We start from the raw sequence: 24,113 nt of genomic DNA, 5'->3' as shown, positions 1-24,113 counted from the left end.
AGAATCATTTCCATCACCACACTGATAAGGCAGGTCTGCAGGCACTTACTGCTCACTTTGTGACTTAAACATGTAAATGTTAAACACTTGTAACATGAGAGAACTTGTGAAATTGTCTGTTGTTTAACAGTAATGGATACAGCACATTTTTTGGCTCCTGGCTCAGAACACAGAGGGCCTTATGATTTAGGGTTGGAATTTGAAGCAAGACTCAAGGACTGGCCTTTGGGTGGGACAACAAATAGTTGCCATCAGAACAGATTAAGTGGAATACCTTTGCTTTAAGAGTTTAATTAATTTAAGTATAAATAACATCTTCTGAAGCTTCAGGTACAGACTGGTACAGTCCCTGATAATGGGGACTTTGAAATGTCCATATGACTGTCAGTCACACCACGAGAGAACATTTAATGCTCTCCCAATAAGTTGAATATTAAAATCCATTGGCCTTTTTAAAATGTAACCATTGAACATTTTCGATTTACATATGGTAAAACAGCAAGTGCAACTGATAGCCATCCAAATGAGCCTAAGCAGGGATGGATTACCGAACAGGCACGCAGGGCATACCCACTTCCCCAAAAAACTAAAAATGCATTTGGGGGAGGGGCCCCCAAAGTCTATGATAGCAAAATGTGTAGAATTGTAGTTAATCTGCTTTAAAACTGCAACGTTTTCTCTGTGCCTCTGTAGAATAGCAGGAAATTTGCTTTAAATTACATTTTTACCCCCTTTTCTCCCCAATTGTTAGTAGCTACTATCTTGTCTCATCAGTACAACTCCCGTACGGGCTCGGGAGAGATGAAGGTTGAAAGTCATGCGTCCTCCAATACACAACCCAACCAAGCCGCACTGCTTCTTAACACAGCGCGCATCCAACACCAATGTGTCGGAGGAAACACCGTGCACCTGGCAACCTTGGTTAGCGTGCACTGCGCCCGGCCCGCCACAGGAATCGCTGGTGTGCAATGAGACAAGGATATCCCTACCGGCCTAACCCGGACGACGCTAGGCCAATTGTGCGTCGCCCCACGGACCTCCCAGTCGCGGCCGGTTACGACAGATCCTGGGCGCGAACCCAGAGTCTCTGGTGGCACAGCTGGCGCTGCAGTAAAGCGCCCTTAACCACTGTGCCACCCGGGAGGCAGGAAATGTGCTTTAAAACAGCAAAATCTTCCCAGACTCATGTCAAAATGTGAACAAAAGCATGAGATAAGCTATAAAACAGCAACAAAAAAAATCTCTGCCCCATGGCAAAAAGTGTAGAATTGCAGGAAATTAGCTTTAAAACGGCAACATTTTTTATTAGCCTCATGACAAATGTGTAGAATAGCGTTATAAATGCCCGGAGGTCGGTGCCCCAAATGCGGTAGTCTGGCCTGAGCCTCAGCTGAAGTGTAACATAATAGAGCATTCAACCTCAGTCCCCACTCCCAGGGTCCATTGTCTATCCTGGACAGCCAACTTGACACTAGACAGGGAGAAAATGCCCCCCTGTGCTGCAAATGTTACATTTTCAAAAACTGTGTGCTTTTCATTCAGTTACAACACTGACATAGTTCTCTTAAACACTGGCCTACTAGCATCAGCCAGGTTGAAGAAATGTAGATATGAGGGGACAGTTTGTTTGAGCATGGGAAGTTCAATTTGTTGACACATTGTTAACCTTTTTTTTCCTTTTTTTAAAATGCCCCCCTTGTAAACTTTTGAAACTACAGACAATAGTGGGTTCAAGCCAGGTGACCAGCTGGTGGAGTGTTTATTTGGTCCCATATTTTTGGCTTTGGATTGGAAATGTTCACAACTGCTACCTAGATTGTGATGTGGGTGAATATTTCAAAGTCACTGTTAAAAAGTTGCTGACGTGATATATTATATGATCGTTGTCTGTAAAACGAGCTATAGATAAACTCATTCTGTTACCTTTGGTCAAAAGCAAGGGACGTGCAGTTATGAAACTGTCTTGGATTTCAACTGCTAACACTATTTTATCACCACATAGGCTGCACACAGCCAGACCAATTCTGATCTTTTGCCCATTTATTGGCAAAAGAGCTGATCTGATTGGTCAAAAGTCCAATTAATGGAAAAAGATCAGAATTGGTCTGCTTTTAAACACAGCCATATAATGTCATATACAGTGCATTCGGAAAGTAGTCAGATCCCTTCCCCTTTTCAACATTTTGGTAGGTTACTGCCTTATTCTAAAATTGATTAAATAAAACTTTTTCCTCATCAATATACACATACATTATGACAAAGCAAAAACAGGTTATTATCAATTTTTGCAAATCTAATAAACCTAAAAAACAAATACCTTATTAACATAAGTATTCAGGCCCTTTGCTATGAGACTATAAATTGAGCTCAGATGCATCCTGTTTCCATTGATCATCCTTCAGATGTTTCTACAACTTGATTGGAGTCCACCTGGGATAAATTTGATTGATTGGACATGATTTGGAAAGGCACACACTTGTCTATATAAGGAGAGAGATCCTTAATGAAAACTTGCTCCAGAGCTCTCAGGACCTAAGACTGGGGCGAAGGTTTACCTTTCAACAGAACAACGACCCTAAGCACACAGCCAAGACAATGCAGGAGTGGCTTCGGGACAAGTCTCTGAATGTCCTTGAGTGGCCCAGCCAGAGCCCGGACTTGAACCCGATCAGAGAGACCTGAAAATAGCTGTGCAGCGACGCTCCCCATCCAACCTGACAGAGCTTGAGAGGATCTGCAGAGAAGAATGGGAGAAACTCCTCAAATATAGGTGTGCCAAGCTTGTAGCGTCATACCCAAGACAACTCGAGGCTGTAATCGCTGCCAAAGGTGCTTCAACAAAGTACTGAGTAAATGGTCTGAATACTGTAATATAATTTATATTTTTGCAAAAATCTCTAAAAACCTGTTTTTACTTTGTCATTATGCAGTATTATGTAAATTGGTGAGGGGAAAAAACCCAATTTAATCCATTTTAGAATAAGGCTGTAACGTACATTTTTTTTTAAGTCAAGGGGTCTGAATAGTTTCAAATGCACTGTATATAAACAATGCCAATCAAGCTTGTAAATTAGAAGGACAGCTAATTACCAGAATGTCTGTTCGTTGCATAAACTAGAAGTTAAAATCCCAACGGACTATTTTAGGCCTAAAATAATTTGAAGCAAGTTTGGGCGGAAGAACCTAACCACACCCAGCCAGACTGGAATGAATTACACTTAACAGGTATGGTGGAGAACCTTATAACTGAAGCATAGGCACATTGGTGAACACCAAACCTCTTCTACTGTACTTCAAAGAGACTGAACCCATCCAGTGGGGTCACACATGCAGCACATTGGACCACAGTAGAAAGGTGTGATTCTCGCTCCCCTATGTTCTCCACTGTGACATGTGAGGCTGGGCCCCCAATACTTTAAACAGTGCATTGTGGTCCTTGGCTGGCAGTGCCATGCAACCGAATGGCTTCTAAAAACCTATTCCATTCGGTTCAGTTAAATGATACACATGCCATACACACAGTATCTAAATACAGTATTTACAGGTTAAAATAATGTTTTGTAGTTTACAATATATCTTTGATTACCCAAGTGCCACATCTAACATTGGTGAATAATGTACTACCACACATAAATAAGAATACCTAAGTCAGACTAAATGTTAAAAAACAACGTTTTGAAACACACTCAGAAAAATAAGTAGTGCAATAAATGCAATGAATGATAGCCAAGAAATTTGGTCCAAGGGGGCTAGTTAACCAATAGCCTCCAGCAACACTGTACAAGAGAGTTAATTGATCATTCTGATGACACTAAAACCTCCTGACTCAAACTGTATGTGGTATTAATTCAATCACGGTATTGTTCATTAAAAACACATCTAGAAAAATAGTGCATTTTAACACACCCTAGTTAAACAGCAGACATCTATTTAAACACCAAACATGTATTTTTTTTTAAATGAAAAAAAAGTAATCCTTCACCTATTTTGAAAGTGTGTGTATGAAGGTGTTTGTGTGTGAGTGTGTCGATAGTGCACAAACACACTTGTCCTCCCGTCCTGTCCTGTCCTGTGACCTATAGAGGCCACGGTTCAGAGGTCAGGGGTTGAGTTTCAGATGAGGACCTCCACCATGTCGTTGTCCAACTCCTGTTGGGAGGCTGATGGGGGCTGGGGGTGGGACTGCACAGGGGCACGCCTTTCCAGGGTACTGCTATGGAACACAGGCACATCTACAGACAAATAGGGAGAAGGTTAGTCAACTGATCAAAGGGAATGTCAACCCCCAAAACAAAGACATCATAGTCCCCAATCCCCATATAGATCACTACTCTTGACCAGAGCCACATACAGTGCCCTCAGAAAGTATTCATACCCCTTGACTTAATCAACATTTTGTTGTGTTACAGCCTGAAATCAAAATCGATTAAATAGATTTTTTCACCTCACCCATCCCCTACACACAATACCCCATAATGACAAATGAAAAACATGTTTTTAGAAATTGCAGCAAATTTATTGAAAATTAAATACAGAAATATATAATTTACATAAATGTAATACTTTGTAGAAGCACCTCGGGCAGCAATTACAGCTGTGAGTCTTTCTAGGTAAGTCTCTAAGAGCTTTCCACACCTGGGTTTTGCAACATTTGGCCATTCCTCTTTTCAAAATTCTTCAAGCTCTGTCAAATTGGTTGTTGATCATTGCTAGACAACCACTTTCAGGTCTTGCCATAGATTTTCAAGCAGATTTAAGTCAAAACTGTAACTCAGCCATTCAGGAACATTCACTGGCTTCTTGTAAGCAACTCCGTTGTGTAGATTTGGCCTTGTGTTTTAGGTTATTGTCCTGCTGAAAGGTGAATTAATCTTACAGTTTTTTGGTGGAAAGCAGACAAACAGGTTTTCCTTGAGGATTTTGCCTGTGCTTAGCTCCATTCGGTTCATTTTTTTCCTGAAAAACTTCCCAGTTCTTATCGATTACAAGCATACCCATAACATGATGCAGCCACCATTATGCTTGAAAATATGGAGAGTTGTACTCGGCAATGTGTTGTATTGGATTTGCCCCAAACATAACACTTTGGATTCAGGACAAAAAGTTAATTGTTTTGCCACATTTGTTGGAGTATTACTTTAGTGCCTTGTAGCAAACAGGATGCACATTTTGAATATTTGTATTCTGTATAGGCTTCCTTCTTTTCACTCTGTCATTTAGCTTAGTATTGTGGAGTAACTACAATGTTGTTGATCCACCCTAAGTTTTCTCCTATCATGGCCATTAAACTCTGTCACTGATTTAAAGTCACCATTGGTCTCATGGAGAAATCCCTGAGCGGTTTCCTTCTTCTCAGGCAACTGAGTTAAGAAAGACACCTATATCTTTGTAGTGACTGGGTGTATAATAGTTAATAGTGACTCCCCATCCCGCATGCGGGAGCGTAATCATCGCCTGACACTAATTAGCATAACGCAACGGACATAAATATTCCTAGAAAATATTCCTATTCATGAAAATCACAAATGAAATATATTGAGACACAGCTTAGCATTTTGTTAATCACCCGGTCATCTCAGATTTTCAAAATATGCTTTACAGCCAAAGCTAGACAAGCATTTGTGTACGTTTATCGATAGCCTAGCATAGCATTTTGTCCAGCTAGCAGCAGGTAACTTGGTCACGGAAATCAGAAAAGCAAACAAATTAAATTGTTTACCTTTGATGAGCTTCGGATGTTTTCACTCACGAGACTCCCAGTTAGATAGCAAATGTTCCTTTTTTCCCAAAATATTATTTTTGTAGGCAAAATAGCTCTGTTTGTTCTTCACGTTTGGCTGAGAAATCGCCCGGAAATTGCAGTCACGAAAACGGCTTCCAAATTAGCTCCATAATGTCGACAGAAACATGGCAAACGTTGTTTGTAATCAATCCCCAAGGTGTTTTTCAAGTATCTATTCGATAATATATCCATCGGGACAATTAGTTTTTCAGTAGGACCGATTAGAGTAATGGCTACCTCTGTATTTTATGCGAGAATCTCTCTGGGAGCATCAGGTGACCACTTGCGCAATGTAGCCGCTTACGGGTATTCTTCAACATAAATGCGTAAAACTACGTCACAATGCTGTAGACACCTTCGGGAATACGGAGAAAGAGTAATCTGGTTGATAGCCCATTCACTGCTCAATAGGGATGCATTGGAACGCAGCAATTTCAAAACATGAGGCACTTCCGGATTGGATTTCTCTCAGGCTTTCGCCTGCAACATCAGTTCTGTTATACTCACAGACAATATTTTTACAGTTTTGGAAACTTTAGAGTGTTTTCTATCCTAAACTGTCAATTATATGCATATTCTAGCATCTTGTTCTGACAAAATATCCCGTTTCCTACGGGAACGTTTTTTTTTCTCCAAAAATGAAAATACTGCCCCCTAGTCACAACAGGTTTTAAGCATGTTTTTACTCCTGAACTTATTTACTGTTGGGCTTTCATAACAAAGGGGTTGGATACTTATAGTCTCAAGACATTTCAGCTTTTCATTTTTTATTAATTTGTAACTTTTACATTATGGGTATTGTGTGTAGGCCAGTGAAATTGTTTTAAACAAATGTAATATTCAGACTAACACAACAAAATGTGGAAAAAGTCAAGAAGTGTGAATACTTTCTGAAGGCACTGTAAGTAGTGCACTCTAAAGGGAATAGGTGATTTGCCTTAGAGAAAATAATATCCAGCACACTATATTTGATAGGATGTTTGACCCCAAATTACCCATCCAGAGCATCTGACCCACTCTCGCTTATCCACTTCCCCTCCAGCTACTATATTGGTTTCGTAACTCCACTTCTTTATATGGTTGAAACAAATTTGTAGTTCTTGGATTATTTCTTGAATTAGTCTCGCAACACGTCAAAACAGATTTTAAACAAAAGTGTATTTGTTCTTGGTTAGATCATTTTCCTAGAAACGATTCAGGTCAGTCTATTGCCTGAAGTGATGGGCCACACTGACAATCACAAGTGTTGTTTGCCATTCTGCAGTGTTAGCACTGCACATTGCAGCTGCATCCTCGTGGGTCAGGTCTAATTCAACGTTTATATTTCTCAAATTGCAGACAGCAAACACTCAATATTACTCAACTAGGGTCTGACTCTGGACCCTAGTTAAAGGCTATAATTAAAGCCTATAATTAGGACCTGTGGTCAGGAAAAACCCCTGGCCCTACTTGTGTCCACAGCAAACTACACTAACGTGGAGCGTTGACCAAAAACTTATTGAATGTAATATACTAGAACATAGCCCTAAAGCTGGTAGCCTGCCCTGTTCTACTGTACCTGCGATGCGGTCTGGTATGTAAACAGGGCTGGGGCTGGAGAGTCGGCTTGGCAGGGTCATGCTCTGCATGGCTGGGGTGCTGGGCTTGCTGCTAGCCTCCTGACCCTGGCTCTGGCCCTTGTCTGTCTGAGTGCAGCTGTCCCTGCTGCCTGTCTTAGAGTGAACCCCTGTCAGGGGCAGGACCGGAGAGGGAGATGACGAGATGGACTCTGTCTTCAGAGAGTCAGTACGGTACTCTGGACCCAGCAGAATCCCTGAGGGGAGAGAACAGAGGAAACCTGTTAGATATGTGGTGGTGCTGGGTTACCCATGACAAGCTCTCAAGTTTTTTATTCATGCACATGGAAGCAAGTTGAAGTAGATAGTAACACACAGTACATTCAGAATACACACAACAATTAAACAGCATTCATTCAGTCCCTACTGAAAATATAAAATCTGAGTGAGCCAACAGCACTGCACCATTGCATAATATTTAACTTCCCACCCTCCTTCAAGACCACCCGATTGTTATTCAGCCTGATGATTACTACTGAACTGTACATTCCATAACCACAGCTGACGACCATTCATGTCCTTGACACCCTCCATACCCCTTTGTCTGTCCATCATCACGTTCTGACTAACACATCTCAGAGGCCTGTGAATCAACTTCCTGTACTCTCCCTTCCCTCTTCCTCTGAGCCAGACTTCCAGCGGTTGTCCCTCTACCATGCATCTGAAATGACACCCTATGCCACTTATAGTGCAGTACTTTTCACAAGAGCCCTAGGCTGAGTCTAGTCAAAAGTAGTGCACTATATTGTATATAAGGAATAATGTGTAATTAGAAATCTCTCCTCAAGTCTGCAGTTCCAGTATCTACCCCACTCAATTCAAATATAAGAAGGGAAAACTTAAAAAGCCTTTGTTACGTGGCACATCACACAACATAACATGAAAACCAATAGCATTTGCACCCAGGCTGCCCTTCCAGCTGCTGTCCTTGCGCTCCTCTGTGATGGGTGAGCTGCTGAGGCCAAGGCTGTGGGAGAGCAGGCCCGAGCCCCCCGTGTTGGCGATGGACATCAGGGACTTGGAGGGACGCATGATGGACTGGGCGTCCCGGTCCTTGTTGGGATCCTTCCTGGAACGCTGATGGAGCACCTTGATCATGGCATCCTTCTCTATGATCTGGGCGTGCAGGTTCTTGATCCTGTGGGATGGGACATGAGTACAGTTATTCAAATAAAAGGAAGTACAACATCCTGTAATGTGCAGAATGCATTACATGTACCGTAAAGACTTCTATTGTGTTCTGTATGATCAGTAAGAACAATGGGAGTTATAGTCTGGGTTTGACTGGGGTCATGGTTGCTTTGCTGTACTGAGGTTATGGGGGTAGGGTAAGTGGGTGTGTTAGGCTGTTAAGGATAGTATCTGTATAGTGGTCGGTACAGAATATATTTATTATTATATCAAATTGAAACGCTTCCACAGGCATTCCAAAGATCAAACACACAGCTATTTACCTGCTTTCCATGTCTAGACAGCGGCGGTTGGCCATGAGGATTTCCTCCTCCTCCTTCTGGATACGAGCCTCCACTGACAGCTGCTGCTCATAGCTGCTGCTGGGGGAGTGGCTTATCACCGATGACAATGTGTCCCTCTGGGTGGCAACAGAGGCGGCAGCGTCCAGGGCAAACTGCCTCATAACGCTCTCCTCCAGGTATTTCTGCTCCCATTTGGTCATGTCTGCCTCCAGAGCCAGGATTCGCTCCTCTTTCTCCCTCAGGTGCTCCATCAGGGCCGTGGCACTGTACTCCTGACCACTGCTGCTGCTCTGGGAGCCACCTTGTCTCTGGATGGGGGGAGTGGAGACAATGGGGGTGGAAGGTATGGTTGTCAGTAAACCTCAACTATTCAAGAGCTCAACTGCCATCCAAGTGAGGCATCAACTTGCAGTCACAGGCACTTATGCATTTGTAATACACACAATTGCTGTCTAAACCATGGCCCCATGGGTACGCGGAATGCAGTCGGGGTACGCCAAATAAAAATGTTATTCACATTTTCAAACAGTCCATTTAGATTTTTCAACGGGGCTATACATTTTGGGTGATGTTTTTTTCTCACCTGAGTAGCCTTGTTTCACTGCCAAAAATAAAATTAAACCATCTAGTGTTCAGCGAAATAACAACACAATGTCAAATACAGGCAGGAGATGTTTTGAAACAATTACTGCTTTGCATACAAGCCAGTGAATTCTATGCGTTACACATGGATGAGTCAACAGACGTGGCGGCCCTGGCACAGCTCCTGGTGTATGTCCGTTACGTTTATGGGGGGGGGTCAATTAAGAAAGACATCCTCTTCTGCAAACCACTGGAAACCAGGACAACAGGAGAGGATATTTTTAATGTACAGGACAGCTTTGTGACATCAAATGGACTTTGGTGGTCAAGAGGTGTTGGTATCTGTACTGATGGTGCAAAAGCCATGACAGGGAGACAAAGTGGAGTGGTAACGTACGTACAAGCAGTTGCTCCCGACATCACTTGTTTACACTGCAGTATCCACTGAGAGGCTCTTGCTGCCAAGGGAATGCCTGACAGCTTGAAAGATGTTTTGGACACTACAGTAAAAATGGTTAACTCTATTAAAGCAAGGCCCCTGAACTCTCATATTTCCTGCATTATGCAATGATATGGGCAGCGACCATGTAACGCTTTTACAACATACAGAAGTGCGCTGGTTATCAAGGGGCAAAGTATTGACACTTTTTTTTTTTTTTTTAAATTGAGAGACGAGCTTAAAGTTTTCTTTACTGACCATCATTTTCACTTGTCTGACCGTTTGCATGATGACGAGTTTCTCACAGGACTGGCCTATCTGGGTGATGTCGCCTGAATGATCTGAATCTAGGATTACAGGGACTTTCCGCAACTATAATCAATGTGTGGGACAAAACTGAGGCTGTGATTAAGAGGTTGGAGCTCTTCTCTGTTTGCATAAACAAGGACAACACACAGGTCTTTCCATCATTGTAAGATGTTTTGTGTGCAAATGAACTCCAGCTTACGGACAATGTCAAATGTGATATAGTGAAGCACTTGAGTGAGTTGGGTGTGCAATTACGCAGGTACTTTCCCGAAACAGACGACACAAACAACTGGATTCATTATCCCTTTCATGCCCTGCCTCCAGTCCACTTACTGATATCTGAACAAGAGAGCCTCATCAAAATTGCAACAAGTTATGTGAAAATGGATTAATCAGAAGCCACAGCCAGATTTTTGTGTCTGAGTGTTAAGACACTGATGCCCTTTGCAACCACGTACCTTTGTGAGTGAGAGTGGATTCTCAGCCCTCACTAGCATGAAAACTAAATACAGGCACAGACGGTGTGGAAAATGATTTAAGACTGAGACTCTCTCCAATACAACCCAACACTGCAGAGTCCAGCCTTTCAAGCACACCCTTCTCATTAACCTGTGGTGAGTCACGCACCATTTTTGATGAACAAATAAGGTTTTATATGTAAAATGGTTAAATAAAGAGCAAAATTATTGATTATTATTATTATATTATTATTTGTGCCCTGGTCCTATAAGACTTCTTTGTCACTTCCCACCAGCCGGGTTGTGACAAAAACTGACACTCATTATTATGTTAAATACATGTATCATGTAGTGTGTGTGTGGCAGGCTTACAATGATGACAAAAAACAACATTTGAGAGTATGTTGACCCTGGCTCTAGAGGGGATATGCAGCTGGATGTTGAAGGTTTGAAGGGGACTATAACAAGTTTGGGAACCACTGGCCTATGGCAACACTGGTTGGTAGAGAGGCAGGGCTCCAAGTCTGTCTGTAGTCTTTGTTGACCAGGCAGTCTGTTTTCTCCCAAAGGCTTGACTGGAATATACATATGGCTGCTCTTCCTCTTTCTCTCCCTCCGCAGACAGAACCTCTGATGTTCTGTCAGCTGCAACATTTCCCCCACATTCCCAGCATCCCCCTGGCCTGAATGACCTGGCCGCGCTTAACTGATAAGAAAACATTCTGTGGTGCTTCGCTTGGACACACAGGAAGAGACGATGGAATTTATGGAAGAGAACATTTTGGGAGAGAAAGAGCCTGAAATTCTGGGTCAGGGCGCCCCGCTAACGCTGACTGCAGCTGAGACACTGCTTTGTTTCCGTGTCTTTAACACAACGTGTGTGTCTCACCTGCTGCATGCGCAGTGACTCCAGCTCCCTCTCCAGCCGCGTGCGTAAGCGGTGCTCCAGCTGCTCTCTCTTCTCACAGGCAGCCTGGAGCTGGGCCAGGGCCTGCTGCATGCGCTCCACCTTCTCCACATACACCTGCTTCTTCTTCAGCTTCGGCCAGGGAGACAAAACACACAGACAGGATGTGGTCAGGGCACAGAAAGGAAGTAGACAGGAAGTAGGGAGTTTGCATTTCATTCCAGAAACCTGACTGGGTTGGTGAAAGCAATACTTTCACCTTCTTTGTGCCACAATATAATTGCTGTCAACTATTCAGTCCTATTAGGTATTTGACAATGAGTGAAATACGACCAGGGAGGAGACAGGGAAACAGGTTCCCCCTTTCGTCCAAACAACCCCACCCAGTGACCAACCCCAACAGCCCACTCCAAGATAATGCAGTCATTGTGTACCCAATGCCTATGTCTCAAAGTCCCTCTGCACTGCAGCCCCTTTGAACTGCAACAGGAGATATAACTGTGGCTCCACTCAATAGACTGATTTAGCTCAGGGAGTCTCTCTGTAAAGAAAGAGAGGAAAAGAGAGAAAGAGGGAGAAATAGAGATGCATATACAATGTTCCCACACAGAGGAGAGAGAGAGCAGGCGAAGAATCTGGCCCTGTTCAGAACTTTCATGGCAGATATAAAGCTCAAACTCGACAGCCTTTGTTCGGGGAAACAAGCAGGCGTTTGTGGTGGTGCCGGGCAGAAGAAGTGGAGCAGCCCTGTGCTTTTTAGGACACTACCGGTTCGTTTCCTGCTCCACTCAGCCCACTGGCTAACTGGCCCTCTGGGCTGTGGCCAGGCTATTTCAGACACATTACCAGCCAACAAACAGAACCTACCAGCCAGGGGCATCAATGCTCAGAGCAGCTCCAGTTTTCCACAGGGGAGTTCTGTCCAGGCCCACACAAGGCCACAGAGGCCTTTGCATTTCTCTGGCCTCTAGTAGGCTAGACCAGGGGCAAGGCTGGGGTGATTTACCCTCTAGTCATCAGGGACAGCTATCTGCTCACTGTAGTGGGACATACTGATCTTATCAGAAACACTGACTTCTGAGGGAAGAAACTTCAAAGAGGAAGGATCTTTATTTGGGGGATTGTTTGTGGTTTTCACTGTTTTGGATCTGAGGACTAGTAGCAGTTGCTTCGTTAACAAGAAACAAGAAATTATGTTTTGAGTAAATTTAAACCCACTTTGCAGTCTTCCATCTTACCCTTTTATCCAGTGCAAACCAACCCCATGGATCACAACTGAAAGCATACCAGACCCTGTCTTCAGCCAATAATGTAATCAATACCAGGTGGATAGGATGGATGACATTGTGGTTCAATATTGACATTATCAGGCTATCAAGCTCAATGGTGACACAACCAGAGGAAGACAGGGAAGATAGCTAGATGATTTTACGCTCAACAGAAAGTCATGCCTATGCTTGTCCATCAGGGGGCATAAATATATCCTCAAACTTAATCTGTCGTGGACAGATTCTCGTGGACAGATGAAACGGCGAGAATCTGTCAAGGCTCACAGAATTATGTGATTACGAGCAGCAGTATTTCCTGGTTTGGGGTTTTCGTTGTTGATTATCTGGACGAATCAGGATTGGGTGAAAGTGGTACTGAAACTGGTACGGTGATTTTCAAGTCGTGTGAGCATGATAAGTGGTTTCCACTAGATTCCACAGCCACAAAGTCAAAATGGTCTATAGTAAAATTCATGAAACAGACATTTGCTTTTTGGCCATGATAAACATGGGTGAAATAAACGGAAGGGGTTTGGCCGAAAGTTTCCGTTTGCGAGGGAGGAGACTTCGCTTCCTTCCTTTCCACAAAGGTCGTCATAATTGTTATTGACATCCCCCCCAGAAGAAAAAAGGAATTGACAAACTTTGGTGAGAGAACTTGACTTCTGGGTAACCGAGATTACCTCAAGCTCAATCAACTGAACTGATGCCAGGATGAATTCAAGTATCCAAGACATTTCTGATATCACCTATTCATGAAGCAAGTGAGAACATTATGATACATAAAGCTTGTTAGACTAAGTCAGTTCCTCACCTCCTCCTCTAGTTTGACTACTTTGGCCTGGGCATTGTTAAGAGCCTGGTCTCTAATCTCAATGTGTCGTCTCTGGTCGTCCGTGGTGGAGCGCAGGGCGTTCAGCTCTATCTCCAGCTTCTCCTTCTCACGCACCGTCTCTTTGTCTGGGAGACACATACACAACACACTGAGGACTAGCCCTCTGAAGAAGTGATATTCCTTTCATTTACGAAAGTAGTTATGTCATGAGCTCACTTTTTGCTCTGATGAAGGTCTGAAGACCGAAAGCTCAGCCTAATACATTTAAAATTGTACATTGATACTGAGTGTGTGAAGGTTCCTTTTCATTAACTAAACATCATAAACAAATGTGTTTTGTGTGTGTGTCATTTTTGTTAAATGCCCAGTGCAGTCAAAAACGTGATTTTCCTGTGTTGTATATACACTGAGTACACAAAACATTGTATAAAAATGTTTAATGACATAGACTATCCAGGTGAAAGCTATGAATCCTTATTGATGGCACCTGTTAATCAGTGTAGATGAAGGGGAGGAGACAGTTGAGACATGGATTGTGTATGTGTGCCAGAGGGTGTGCCAGAGGGTGAACAGGCAAGACAAAAGATATAAGTGCCTTTAAACAGGGTATGGTAGTAGGTGTCAGGCGCACCAATTTGTGTCAAGAACTGTAACGCTACTGCGTTTTTCACGCTCAACAGTTTCCTGTGTGTATCAAGAATGGTCCACCACCCAAAGGACATCCAGCCAACTTGACACAACTGTGGGAAGCATTGGAGTCAACATGGGCCAGCATCCCTGTTGAACGCTTTCGACACCTTGTAGGGTCCGTGCCCTGACAAATTGAGGCTGTTCTGAATGCAAAGGGGGTGGGGAATACTGTGATATTGTGAAATGTATGATAATGCCCTTAAAGTTTCAGAGCTGTTTGAAAAGACAGTGACATTTCTGCCTGTTTTGGTGGGATGGAGTTTTGGCCTGCCTGGTGGTAAATTAGTTAATAGACCAATATGAAAGAGAGTTCCAAACCTCTCTGCCAATAACAGATAGCTTTAAGGTTTCCCCTCCCCACTCAAACCACTCACAGACAGTCCTAGCAAAATGTATCTTTGCTAAGAAGCTATTTTTGTTTATTTTTGACCATTTTAATTGAACACAATCACATGAAGGTACTTAATTGTTAACCAGAAATGATTTGATATTGAGATAAGAATGGCCTCATTGGACCTTCAAAAACAGTGACTTGAATGACATTTCTAGTGGATACGTAGTGTTCTACAGTACATGAACCCCAGACCCTTTGCCTGGTTATGTCCTTACTGATGAGGCCACACAGAGGTATGTTCAGACTGGATGTAGAATGTTGGAGAGGCCTGGCCTGGTGTTCCCTGGTAGCTGTGTTAGTGATGTACTCACTCTGGGTGAGTAGCTGAGAGATGGTCTTGCGGTTGTCTTCCGATCCCTCACACTCCTTAGCAGCTAGCTGTTTGTTGGCAGTTTCCATGCGCTCTGCAACAGAGAATGTCATTGCCAAAGTCAGGTCAGAGCCAGCCTGAGGGTCTAGTGGCCAAAGAGACACACTGTGCACACTCAAATGCCCGTGAACACACACATACATGCAAACTTGTGTGTGCGTACACAAAGGCATACCCAAATATGCTCTAATTCTCATAAATCAAATCTTTGCAGGAAATTAGATCATAAAATGGCAAGACAACATGTTAAAACTGGGGAATTAAGCTCCTTAAAGAACACACTGTTAAACTCCTTGCAGAGTTGCACATTCAATGTGGTCAGCCTCTAGTTAATATGCAGGATATGCATGCTATGTATGGGGATTTTGGTGCTATTAAACAGCTCAAACAGAATTTCGACATACAGCTCTGTGATTGTGTAAATGTAGCCATACAGACAGCGGGGCCATGGATTAATGTGAATATGGAGGTGGAGGGAATTCACAATCCCCCGAAGAGAATTTAATAGGCCTGGACTCTGAGTCGATGTGGAACTCAAGTTCTTAAGATCCAAACTTTCGTTCCACGCACATAAAACGCCTTGGGGCCCGGTTGCTCAGCAAAATCGAGCAAACAAAAACAAAACAATAACTTTACATGCACACATTTCCCCACAGAGGGAGAGGAGGAGGCCCCCATTCTTTAATGGAGTCACGAGAAAATTGGCCTGAAACAAAACAGGCCATTATTTCTGGTCCAAACGTTAAAATAATATTTAGTTGAGTGTTAAGTCAACCAGGCTGGGCCATGAAACATCCAGAGAGCATTCCAGAAACAAATATTCAGTTGTTTCATTTCCATTCCCTGTGTTTCTCAAAACACAACAATGAGTGGGGTATACATTTACGCTAAACCCCCGAAAGTGAAGCAAGATATCAAGGCTGCCAATACAATAGGAGAAAAAAAGAGAGGAAGGAGAGACCTAAAAAAAAGTTTCTATGTGATTTGTTATAAAAGCATGGAATCTCCCAATGGACCCGGCCTGGGCAGGGAGTCATGGACCCGATCTTGGTAGAGAGCCATGAATGGAGTTTTTTTCTCCCCTCTGTAGGACTGAAGAGCTTAGTGAGGTAGAAACTAGAGACATGAAACTGCCCCCACGCACTGGGCTTCAGCTCAGAGCTTCCTACAGAAACAGAGAGTGAAGATTGGAGCTCGAAGGGTCTTTGGTCTGCTTTATAGTAAGTTATGAAGTTGAGACTTTGGACTGCCTGGAAACACTAACATATCCCATTGATTGATCATATTGATTAATTGACAGATCGAGCAATTGATTGCTCTTTTACGTTTACCTTTTCTCTGTGCCACAGTAAATGCACAGTAGTACAATTATGAACAACACCAGTTTCAACATCACAGCTCGTAAACTGCACCAGGCAAAATTGGTGAAAGCTGTCCTCAGAAAATCTATTCAAATCAAACATACCAGTGCAATCAATACAAACCAAACACAGCTTCTGAACATGAATAAATATTACTGAACAAATATGCAGGCAATGCTGTTGAGGTATCCCAAATCTAATGCAGAAAGGACACACCACACACAACTTTTCCTACTAAAAAGTTGTTTTGCCCCCCAATAAATGTAGTATGGAATAGATTTCATCTACTGCCATAAATCCATGAACAGGTATCCTTTGAACATTAAGCTATTATTTTGACCAGCAGGACCTGCTAACCTACATAATGGATATGTATGCATGCCATGGACATTCCAGCTGATTGTGACCTCTTACCTCTGAGGTCCCTGTTGAAGTCGTGCAGCCTGCGCACCTCCAGCTCCAGCTTGTTCCTCATGGTCTTCTCCAGAGCCTCCCTTTTAGTGGATGACTTTGCCAGGTTTTCGTAGGCCTCCGAAACCAACGTGATCTCTGTCTCCAACTGACCAGGGAGAGAGAGAGAGAGAGAGAGAAGGGGGGGATTATACCCAATTCCAAATCCGCCCCTAGCCACTTCTGTGGATCTAAAAGGATTAGATGAATTTAAGTAATATGGAAGAAGAGGGCAAGGTGGAAAAATAACCACACTGCTTGTACCCAACCAAACCTTTCAGATCTACATGAAGTGCCCAACATAGTGACTTTCAGGGTTGTAACAGATACTTCTGATTACAGATACTTCTGAAAAAACTAGATGATTACTTTAAAATTCAGAAATTATTTGACATCTTTCTGTTTTCTCAATGACATTCAATTCAACATTGAAAATAATGCATACATTTAAGTTTGTTCCTGCCTGAGTGAGTCTGACCACAAATCACATTATGATGACACACCAAATGCATTTGATGGATCGCAGGAAAAGAGCAGTAATAGGCTTTCGTAGGCTAAAGTCCAAGTAATGTCTTCCAATTGTGGTGTAGCCTACGGGCGATATGGATATAACTTATTATTGATATCTAGGCTACATAGCGCATTGATGTGATTCACACCGCTGCTCTCTCATTTAGCTATTTGCGCCTAAGGCTGTTGCGGTGACCGCATTACCTCCACACCGGCAGTCATGAGTCATGACCGCTGTCAAATTCCACGTGACCATTGAGTTACTGTATCTCCTTGTATGTACTTGGTAGTACCCAACTAGCTAACAACCGTCAGGTCGCTAATGCCCTGGACCCGGTTTCCCAAAAGCATCTTAAGGCTATGTTCATCGTTAGAACCTTCGTATGAGCATCATTAAATCCGAGCGATTTCAAAAAACTATACTTACTTTAAGTTGCTATTGAAAACGCTCTTTATTTAACGACTGCGTCAGATCACTCGTAGAACAGTTAAGTACTTTTTGCCCTTCCGCGTCACTTCATACACAGAAGATCTCTGCTAAACACAAAATCAAGATGTTGATCTGTCTTTCTGTGACTCTGATAACTTCAGAGACAAATGTGACAGTGACTACAAATACAAAGTTGTCTATTTCTTTGCATAACAACTGAAAGACATAAAGACGTTTCAAATGAAAAGCGAAATTACTGTATTAAAAGATAAATACAGTATAGGCTACATAGACCTATATATTTGAATAATAGTGAAATAAATGTCATGTTGTCATGTTAATTTAATTGAGCTTTTTTGTGCTATTTACGCTAATGTAAATTTATTTTTATGATGTGCCAAATCTTGATTTAGTGCCTTATTATAGGGTAAACATTAGAATAAGCTGCCTCAATATTTGTAGCCATATGTGATATAGCTCTAGGAGCTGATCCATCATCAGTAATGTCGAATAATTATAATGTTAAGGTAAGATTGGAAAGGTAGAACACAGATCCGAGAGCAGTGCCTTCTTTCTTTCGATCCTATCAGTATCCACACATGCCTCAACGACGCACTTAGCGAACATTCTCTCTGTGTGGTGTTTGGGAAACGCATGTTACATCTTCGGCCGTTGTTAAAACACTCGATTTGCCCAAGTTCCATCGCTATAGGGAAACCGGGCCCTGGTACTCTATTGTCCCTCTAACATCAATGCAAATGCAATCGAAAAATCACATCAAACACCCACACCACTGTGCGTTTCCATCTCCTCCTCTCTCTCCTCCATTCCTTGCTTGAGTGAGAGGGGCTGTCAACTGTTTAATGAAATATGTTTGTTGTGAAAACATGTTACTATCGATGTTCCCGAACAGATTCCACTTGGTTGCCCAAATTAAGCACGAGGTAGCTGCAGGAACAGGGTTGGAGAGCTCATGGCATAAATAGTCTGGGCAGAATATCACACTACCTGTAGCGCATTAAGAGGCTGCATGCTTTTCAAATAGTGACTGATGGGACAAGTGAAACACGTGTTCTTATAAACCCAGATATGTCTATAGCTCTGCTATAAAACCGGAGTAGCCTACCCGGCATGATTGAAAAATGAACCAAACGGCAGGAAATTGGCCTCCGTTCGCTATTTGAGTGCATATTGTATGGATGACATGTATTTTCCCCACTGCGACTGTTCCTGACATTCTAAATATAAACTCATTTTACATACAGTATCAGTCAAAAGTTTGGACAGTCCTACTCATTCAATGGTTTTTCTTTATTTGTAGTATTTTCTACATTGTAGAACAATAGTGAAGACATCAATACTAACATAAATACTATGAAATAACACATATGAAATCATGTAGTAACCAAGAAAGTGTTAAACAAATGAAAATATATTGTATATTTGAGATTCTTCAAAGTAGCCACCCTTTGTAAAAATAAAGAAAAACCCTGGAATGTGTAAAAAGTTCAAGGTTTTGACTGGTACTGTATTAGTAAAGGTAATATTTAATTGATAAAAGTCTGATAGGTGAAAATATGATCACTTGAGAGGCAAGGAACCGACCACAAGCTTTTGTTGTAACTTTTTAAAATCATCAATAGACTATACTCGCATCTTGCGGGCTGCAAGATGCAGCCCTACAGTTACAGTTGAAGTCGAAAGTTTACATACACCTTAGTCAAATTTAGGATCACCACTTTATTTTAAGAATGTGAATTGTTAGAATAATAATAGAGAGAATTATTAATTTCAGCTTTTATTTCTTTCATTCCCAGTGGGTCAGAAGTTTACATACACTCAATTAGTATTTGCTAGCATTGCCTTTAAATTGTTTAACTTGGGTCAAACGTTACAGGTAGCCTTCCACAAGCTTCCCACAATAAGTTGGTTGAATTTTGGCCCATTCCTCCTGACAGAGGTGGTGTAACCGAGTCAGGTTTGTAGGTCTCCTTGCTCGCACAAGCTTTTTCAGATCTGCCCACAAATGTTCTATGGGATTGAGGTCAGGGCTTTGTGATGGCCACTCCAATACCTTGACTTTGTTGTCCTTAAGCTATTTTGCCACAACTTTGGAAGTATGCTTGGGGTCATTGTCCACTTGGAAGACCCATTTGCGACCAAGCTTTAATTTCCTGGCTGATGTCTTGAGATGTTGCTTCAATATATCTACATAATTGTCCTCCCTCATGATGCCATCTATTTTGTGAAGTGCATCAGTCCCTCCTGTAGCAAAGCACCCCCACAACCTGATGCTGCCACCCCCGTACTTCATGGTTGGGATGGTGTTCTTCGGCTTGTAGGCCTCCCCCTTTTTCCTCCAAACATAACAATGGTAATTATGGCCAAACAGTTCTATTTTTGTTTCATCAGACCTGTGGACATTTCTCCAAAAAGTACGACCTTTGTTCCTATGTGGATTTGCAAACCGTAGTCTGTTTTTTTTATGGTGGTTTTGGAGCAGTGGCTTCTTCCTTGCTGAGCGGCCTTTCAGGTTCGTCGATATAGGACTCATTTTACTGTGGATATATATACTTTTGTACTGATTTCCTCCAGCATCTTCACAAGGTCCTTTGCTGTTGTTCTGGGATTGATTTGCCCTTTAAGCACAAAAAGTACATTCATTTATAGGAGACAGAACGCGTCTCCTGCCTGAGCGGTGTGACGGCTGCGTGGTCCCATGGTGTTTATACTAGCGTACAATTGTTTGTACAGATGAACGTGGTACCTTCAGGCGTTTGGAAATTTCTCCCAAGGATGAACCAGACTTGTGAAGGTCTACAATTTTTTTTCTGAGGTCTTGGCTGATTTCTTTAGATTTTCCCATGATGTCAAGCAAAGAGGCATTGAGTTTGAAGGTAGGCCTTGAAATACATCCACAGCTACACCTCCAATTGACTCAAATTATGTCAATTAGCCTATTAGAAGCTTTGAAAGCCATGACAATTTTCTGGAATTTCCCAAGCAGACCCACTGGAATTGTGATACAGTGAATTAATCTGTCTGTAAACAATTGTTGGAAAAAATGACTTGTGTCATGCACAAAGTAGATGTCCTAACCGACTTGCCAAAACTATAGTTTGTTAACAAGAAATTTGTCGGAGTGGTTGAAGAACGAGTTTTAATGACTCCAACCTAAGTGTATGTAAACTTCAGACTTCAACTGTAAGTGTTTTGATTTCTAAGACATTCTAAGGTTTGCATCATTCACAACTAAAGTTGCCAAATAACTCAAACTCGTATAGCGTATTGGACCTGTTTCAAAATATCCCTTTTACACTCATATCTACTTCATATGAGCACTGACTCCGGAATGGGAAAATATATACTTTATTCAACGAAGTGAAATAATATCCTTCGTATAAAATCATATAAAATAATGGCACGGGACTTATAAGCATATCTTGTCTGCGAAATGAACTAGCCTACAGCCTATGGCACGGTGCATACCCAGATAACATGCAGTAGGCCGAATCACATTCTGTTCTTCTGAAATACATTTTCTTTATATCATAATGTTTCTCTAGACCTGCCTAAAATAAATACTGGATTGAATGTGATGGTGTATATTCAAAGGATTTATTAGACTTTTTTCAATGTAGATGTTCCAAAGGCGTGTTTCAGTGGCTTGAATGCGAAGGCCTGGAGATGCTAAACGTGTTTGTTAATTAACCATCAATCAGTGGTGGAAAAAGTACCCAATTTTCATACTTGAGTAAAAGTAAAGATAATTTAATTGAAAATGATTTAAGTATAAGTGAAAGTCATCCAGTAAAAGTCTAAAAAAGTATTTGGTTTTAAATATACTTAAATATCTAAATTAAATATAATTGCTAAAATATACTTAAGTATCAAAAGTAAAAGTAAAAATAATTTCAAACTCCTTATATTAAGCAAACCAAAAGGCACCATTTTCTTGTTTTTTAAATTTACGGATAGCCAGGGGCACACTCCCACACTCATGCATAATTTACAAAGGAAGAGTGTGTTCAGTGAGTCCTCCAGATCAGAGGCAGTAGAGATGACCAGTTATGTTCTCTTGAGAAGTGTGTGAATTATACTTTTTTCCTGTTGTGCATAGCATTCAAATTGTAACAAGAACGTTTGGGTGACAGGGAAAATGTATGGAGTAAAAAGTACATAATTATCCTCAGGAATGTAGTGAAGTAAAAGTAAAAGTTGTCAAAAATATAAATAGTAAAGTAAAGTACAGATACCCCCCCAAATTACTTTAGTAATACTTTCAAGTATTTTTACTTAAGCACTTTACACTACTGTGGTCAATTACTGTGAGACTGGCATGCATTTACAAGACGATAACCGGCTGACCAAATTTCATGACCGCAGTAGCCCTATTTGCGCCTTACGGATTGTGGTTGTTGTGGAAATGTATATGTGTATTTTTAGCCTATGTTGAATTGAATTGAGTTGAATTATTTTCATCATGGAAAATTTCCATCTATACTGAACAAAAATATAAACGCAACATGCATTACAGTTCATATAAGGAAATCAGTCAATTTAAATAAATAAATTATGCCCTAACCTATGGATTTCACATGACTGGGCAGGGGCACAGCCATGGGTGGGCCTGGGAGGGCAAAGGCATACCCACCTGGGGGCCAGGCTCAGCCAATCAGAATTAGTTTTCCCCCACAAAAGAAATATTACAGAGAAATAGTCCGTTTCATCAGCTGTCCGGGTGGCTGGTCACAGACGGTCCCACAGGTGAAGAACCTGGAAGTGGAGGTTCTGGGCTGGCGTGGTTACACGTGGTCTGCAGTTTTGAGGCCGGTTGGACGTAATGCCAAATTCTCTAAAACTACGTTGGAGGCGGCTTATGGTAGAGAAATTAACATTCAGCTCTGGTGGACATTCCTGCAGTCAGTATGCCAATTGCATGCTCCCTCAAAACCCGAGACATCTGTGGCATTGTGTTGTGTGACAAAACAGCACATTTTAGAGTGGTCTTTTATTGTGCACCTGTGTAATGATCATGCTGTTTAATCAACTGATTGATATTCCACACGTCAGGTGGATGGATTATCTTGACAAAGGAGAAATGCTCACTAACAGGGATGTAAACGTGTGCACAAAATTTGACCGAAATAAGCTTTTTGTGCATTTGGAACATTTCTGGGATCTTTTATTTCAGCTCATGAAACATAGGACTAACACTTAACATGTTGCATTTATATTTTTGTTTAGTATAGTTTTTCACATCCAAATAGCACTTTTCAGTAGTGCTCAAAACATGACATTCTGAGAGCAGCATTTATGAGCTCCAATCAGTCCTCCATGACAACAAAATCCTAGGCTAAATAGTCCTTAGTTTTGGGGTTATGCTCAGGTATAACAATTTGGCTAATCTATATTTCCAAGTCCTATTCTTGAAGATCAAGGGGTATTAAATGAATTGATATAGCCTAATCGTATTATTATCTGAAGTAGAAAGCAATGGGTTAGAAGAAGCCTACATGACCAACACAAAGTAAAATGCAACATCCATTTATGGTCAGCTATGTAAACTCTAACATTGACTTATTCTGCAATAGATGTTGTTCAATTAGATTGTATGACTTTGTGGCTGTGCCAGATACTAACCTGTGCATCTTAAGGGGAAAATAATCTAAAAGTAACTGAAAGTATTCAGATTACTTTACAGAGTTTGGGTAACCCAAAAGCTATGTTACTGATTACAATTGTGGACAGGTAACTAGTAACTGTAACAGATTATATATAGAAAGTAACCTACACAACCCTGGTGACCCTGCCTAGCATTTTAAATGTGTAAACAATCAACCTTTTACCTTCTGCAGCTTGTTGACCTTATCAGAGCACACCACCATCTCCTGCTTGAGCAGCCTGTTCTCTTCTGACAGCATGTCCACCATCTGCTGGGCGCGTGCCAACATGGCGAAGGGGTCCCCCTGGGGGTGAGGGTAGTGCTGGGGAGGGTGGCCCTGGGATGACTGGGAGTGGTACTGTTGGTGCTGGAGTTGTTGTTGCTGCTGCTGTTGTTGTTGCTGCTGCTGTTGTTGTTGCTGTTGCTGTTGTTGAAATTGGTGGTGCTGCTGCTGCTGGTGGTGCATCCTGGAGGTGGAGCCGTATGGGTCGTGTGGGAAGCCGTGGCCCCTCTGAAGTGGAGGGTGAATGGCCCCAGGGCAGTACAGGTCTCCCTGGTGTGATCCAGGGCCC

The 24,113-nt window shown here is 42.0% G+C and overlaps 1 protein-coding gene across 7 annotated transcripts in view; it reads right to left on the bottom strand.

Moving 5' to 3' along the window:
- Positions 1 to 3,522: 3,522 nt before the first annotated feature.
- The window catches only part of LOC112228533 (angiomotin), a 56,017-nt gene continuing 35,426 nt past the window's right edge, over positions 3,523 to 24,113 (bottom strand). For 6 of the 7 annotated variants that reach the window (XM_042309014.1, XM_042309020.1, XM_042309017.1 and 3 more), the window contains 9 exons: positions 23,726 to 24,113; positions 16,901 to 17,045; positions 15,067 to 15,159; positions 13,651 to 13,796; positions 11,551 to 11,700; positions 8,853 to 9,181; positions 8,301 to 8,536; positions 7,341 to 7,595; positions 3,523 to 4,232 (listed from right to left, as the gene is read on the bottom strand). The exon at positions 23,726 to 24,113 is cut by the window's right edge and continues 198 nt beyond it. In XM_042309014.1, coding sequence (XP_042164948.1) covers positions 4,114 to 4,232; positions 7,341 to 7,595; positions 8,301 to 8,536; positions 8,853 to 9,181; positions 11,551 to 11,700; positions 13,651 to 13,796; positions 15,067 to 15,159; positions 16,901 to 17,045; positions 23,726 to 24,113 — 1,861 coding nt within the window. In that variant the 3' untranslated portion in view covers positions 3,523 to 4,113. The remainder of the gene's footprint in view (positions 4,233 to 7,340; positions 7,596 to 8,300; positions 8,537 to 8,852; positions 9,182 to 11,550; positions 11,701 to 13,650; positions 13,797 to 15,066; positions 15,160 to 16,900; positions 17,046 to 23,725) is intronic. The other variant, XM_042309018.1, reaches the window with a different exon arrangement.

This window comes from Oncorhynchus tshawytscha, linkage group LG30 (assembly GCF_018296145.1).
Source record: "Oncorhynchus tshawytscha isolate Ot180627B linkage group LG30, Otsh_v2.0, whole genome shotgun sequence".
In the NCBI taxonomy this organism is placed as follows: domain Eukaryota; kingdom Metazoa; phylum Chordata; class Actinopteri; order Salmoniformes; family Salmonidae; genus Oncorhynchus; species Oncorhynchus tshawytscha.
Note: the sequence above shows the minus strand (reverse complement) of the source record. Positions and strands in the feature narration are given on the sequence as shown.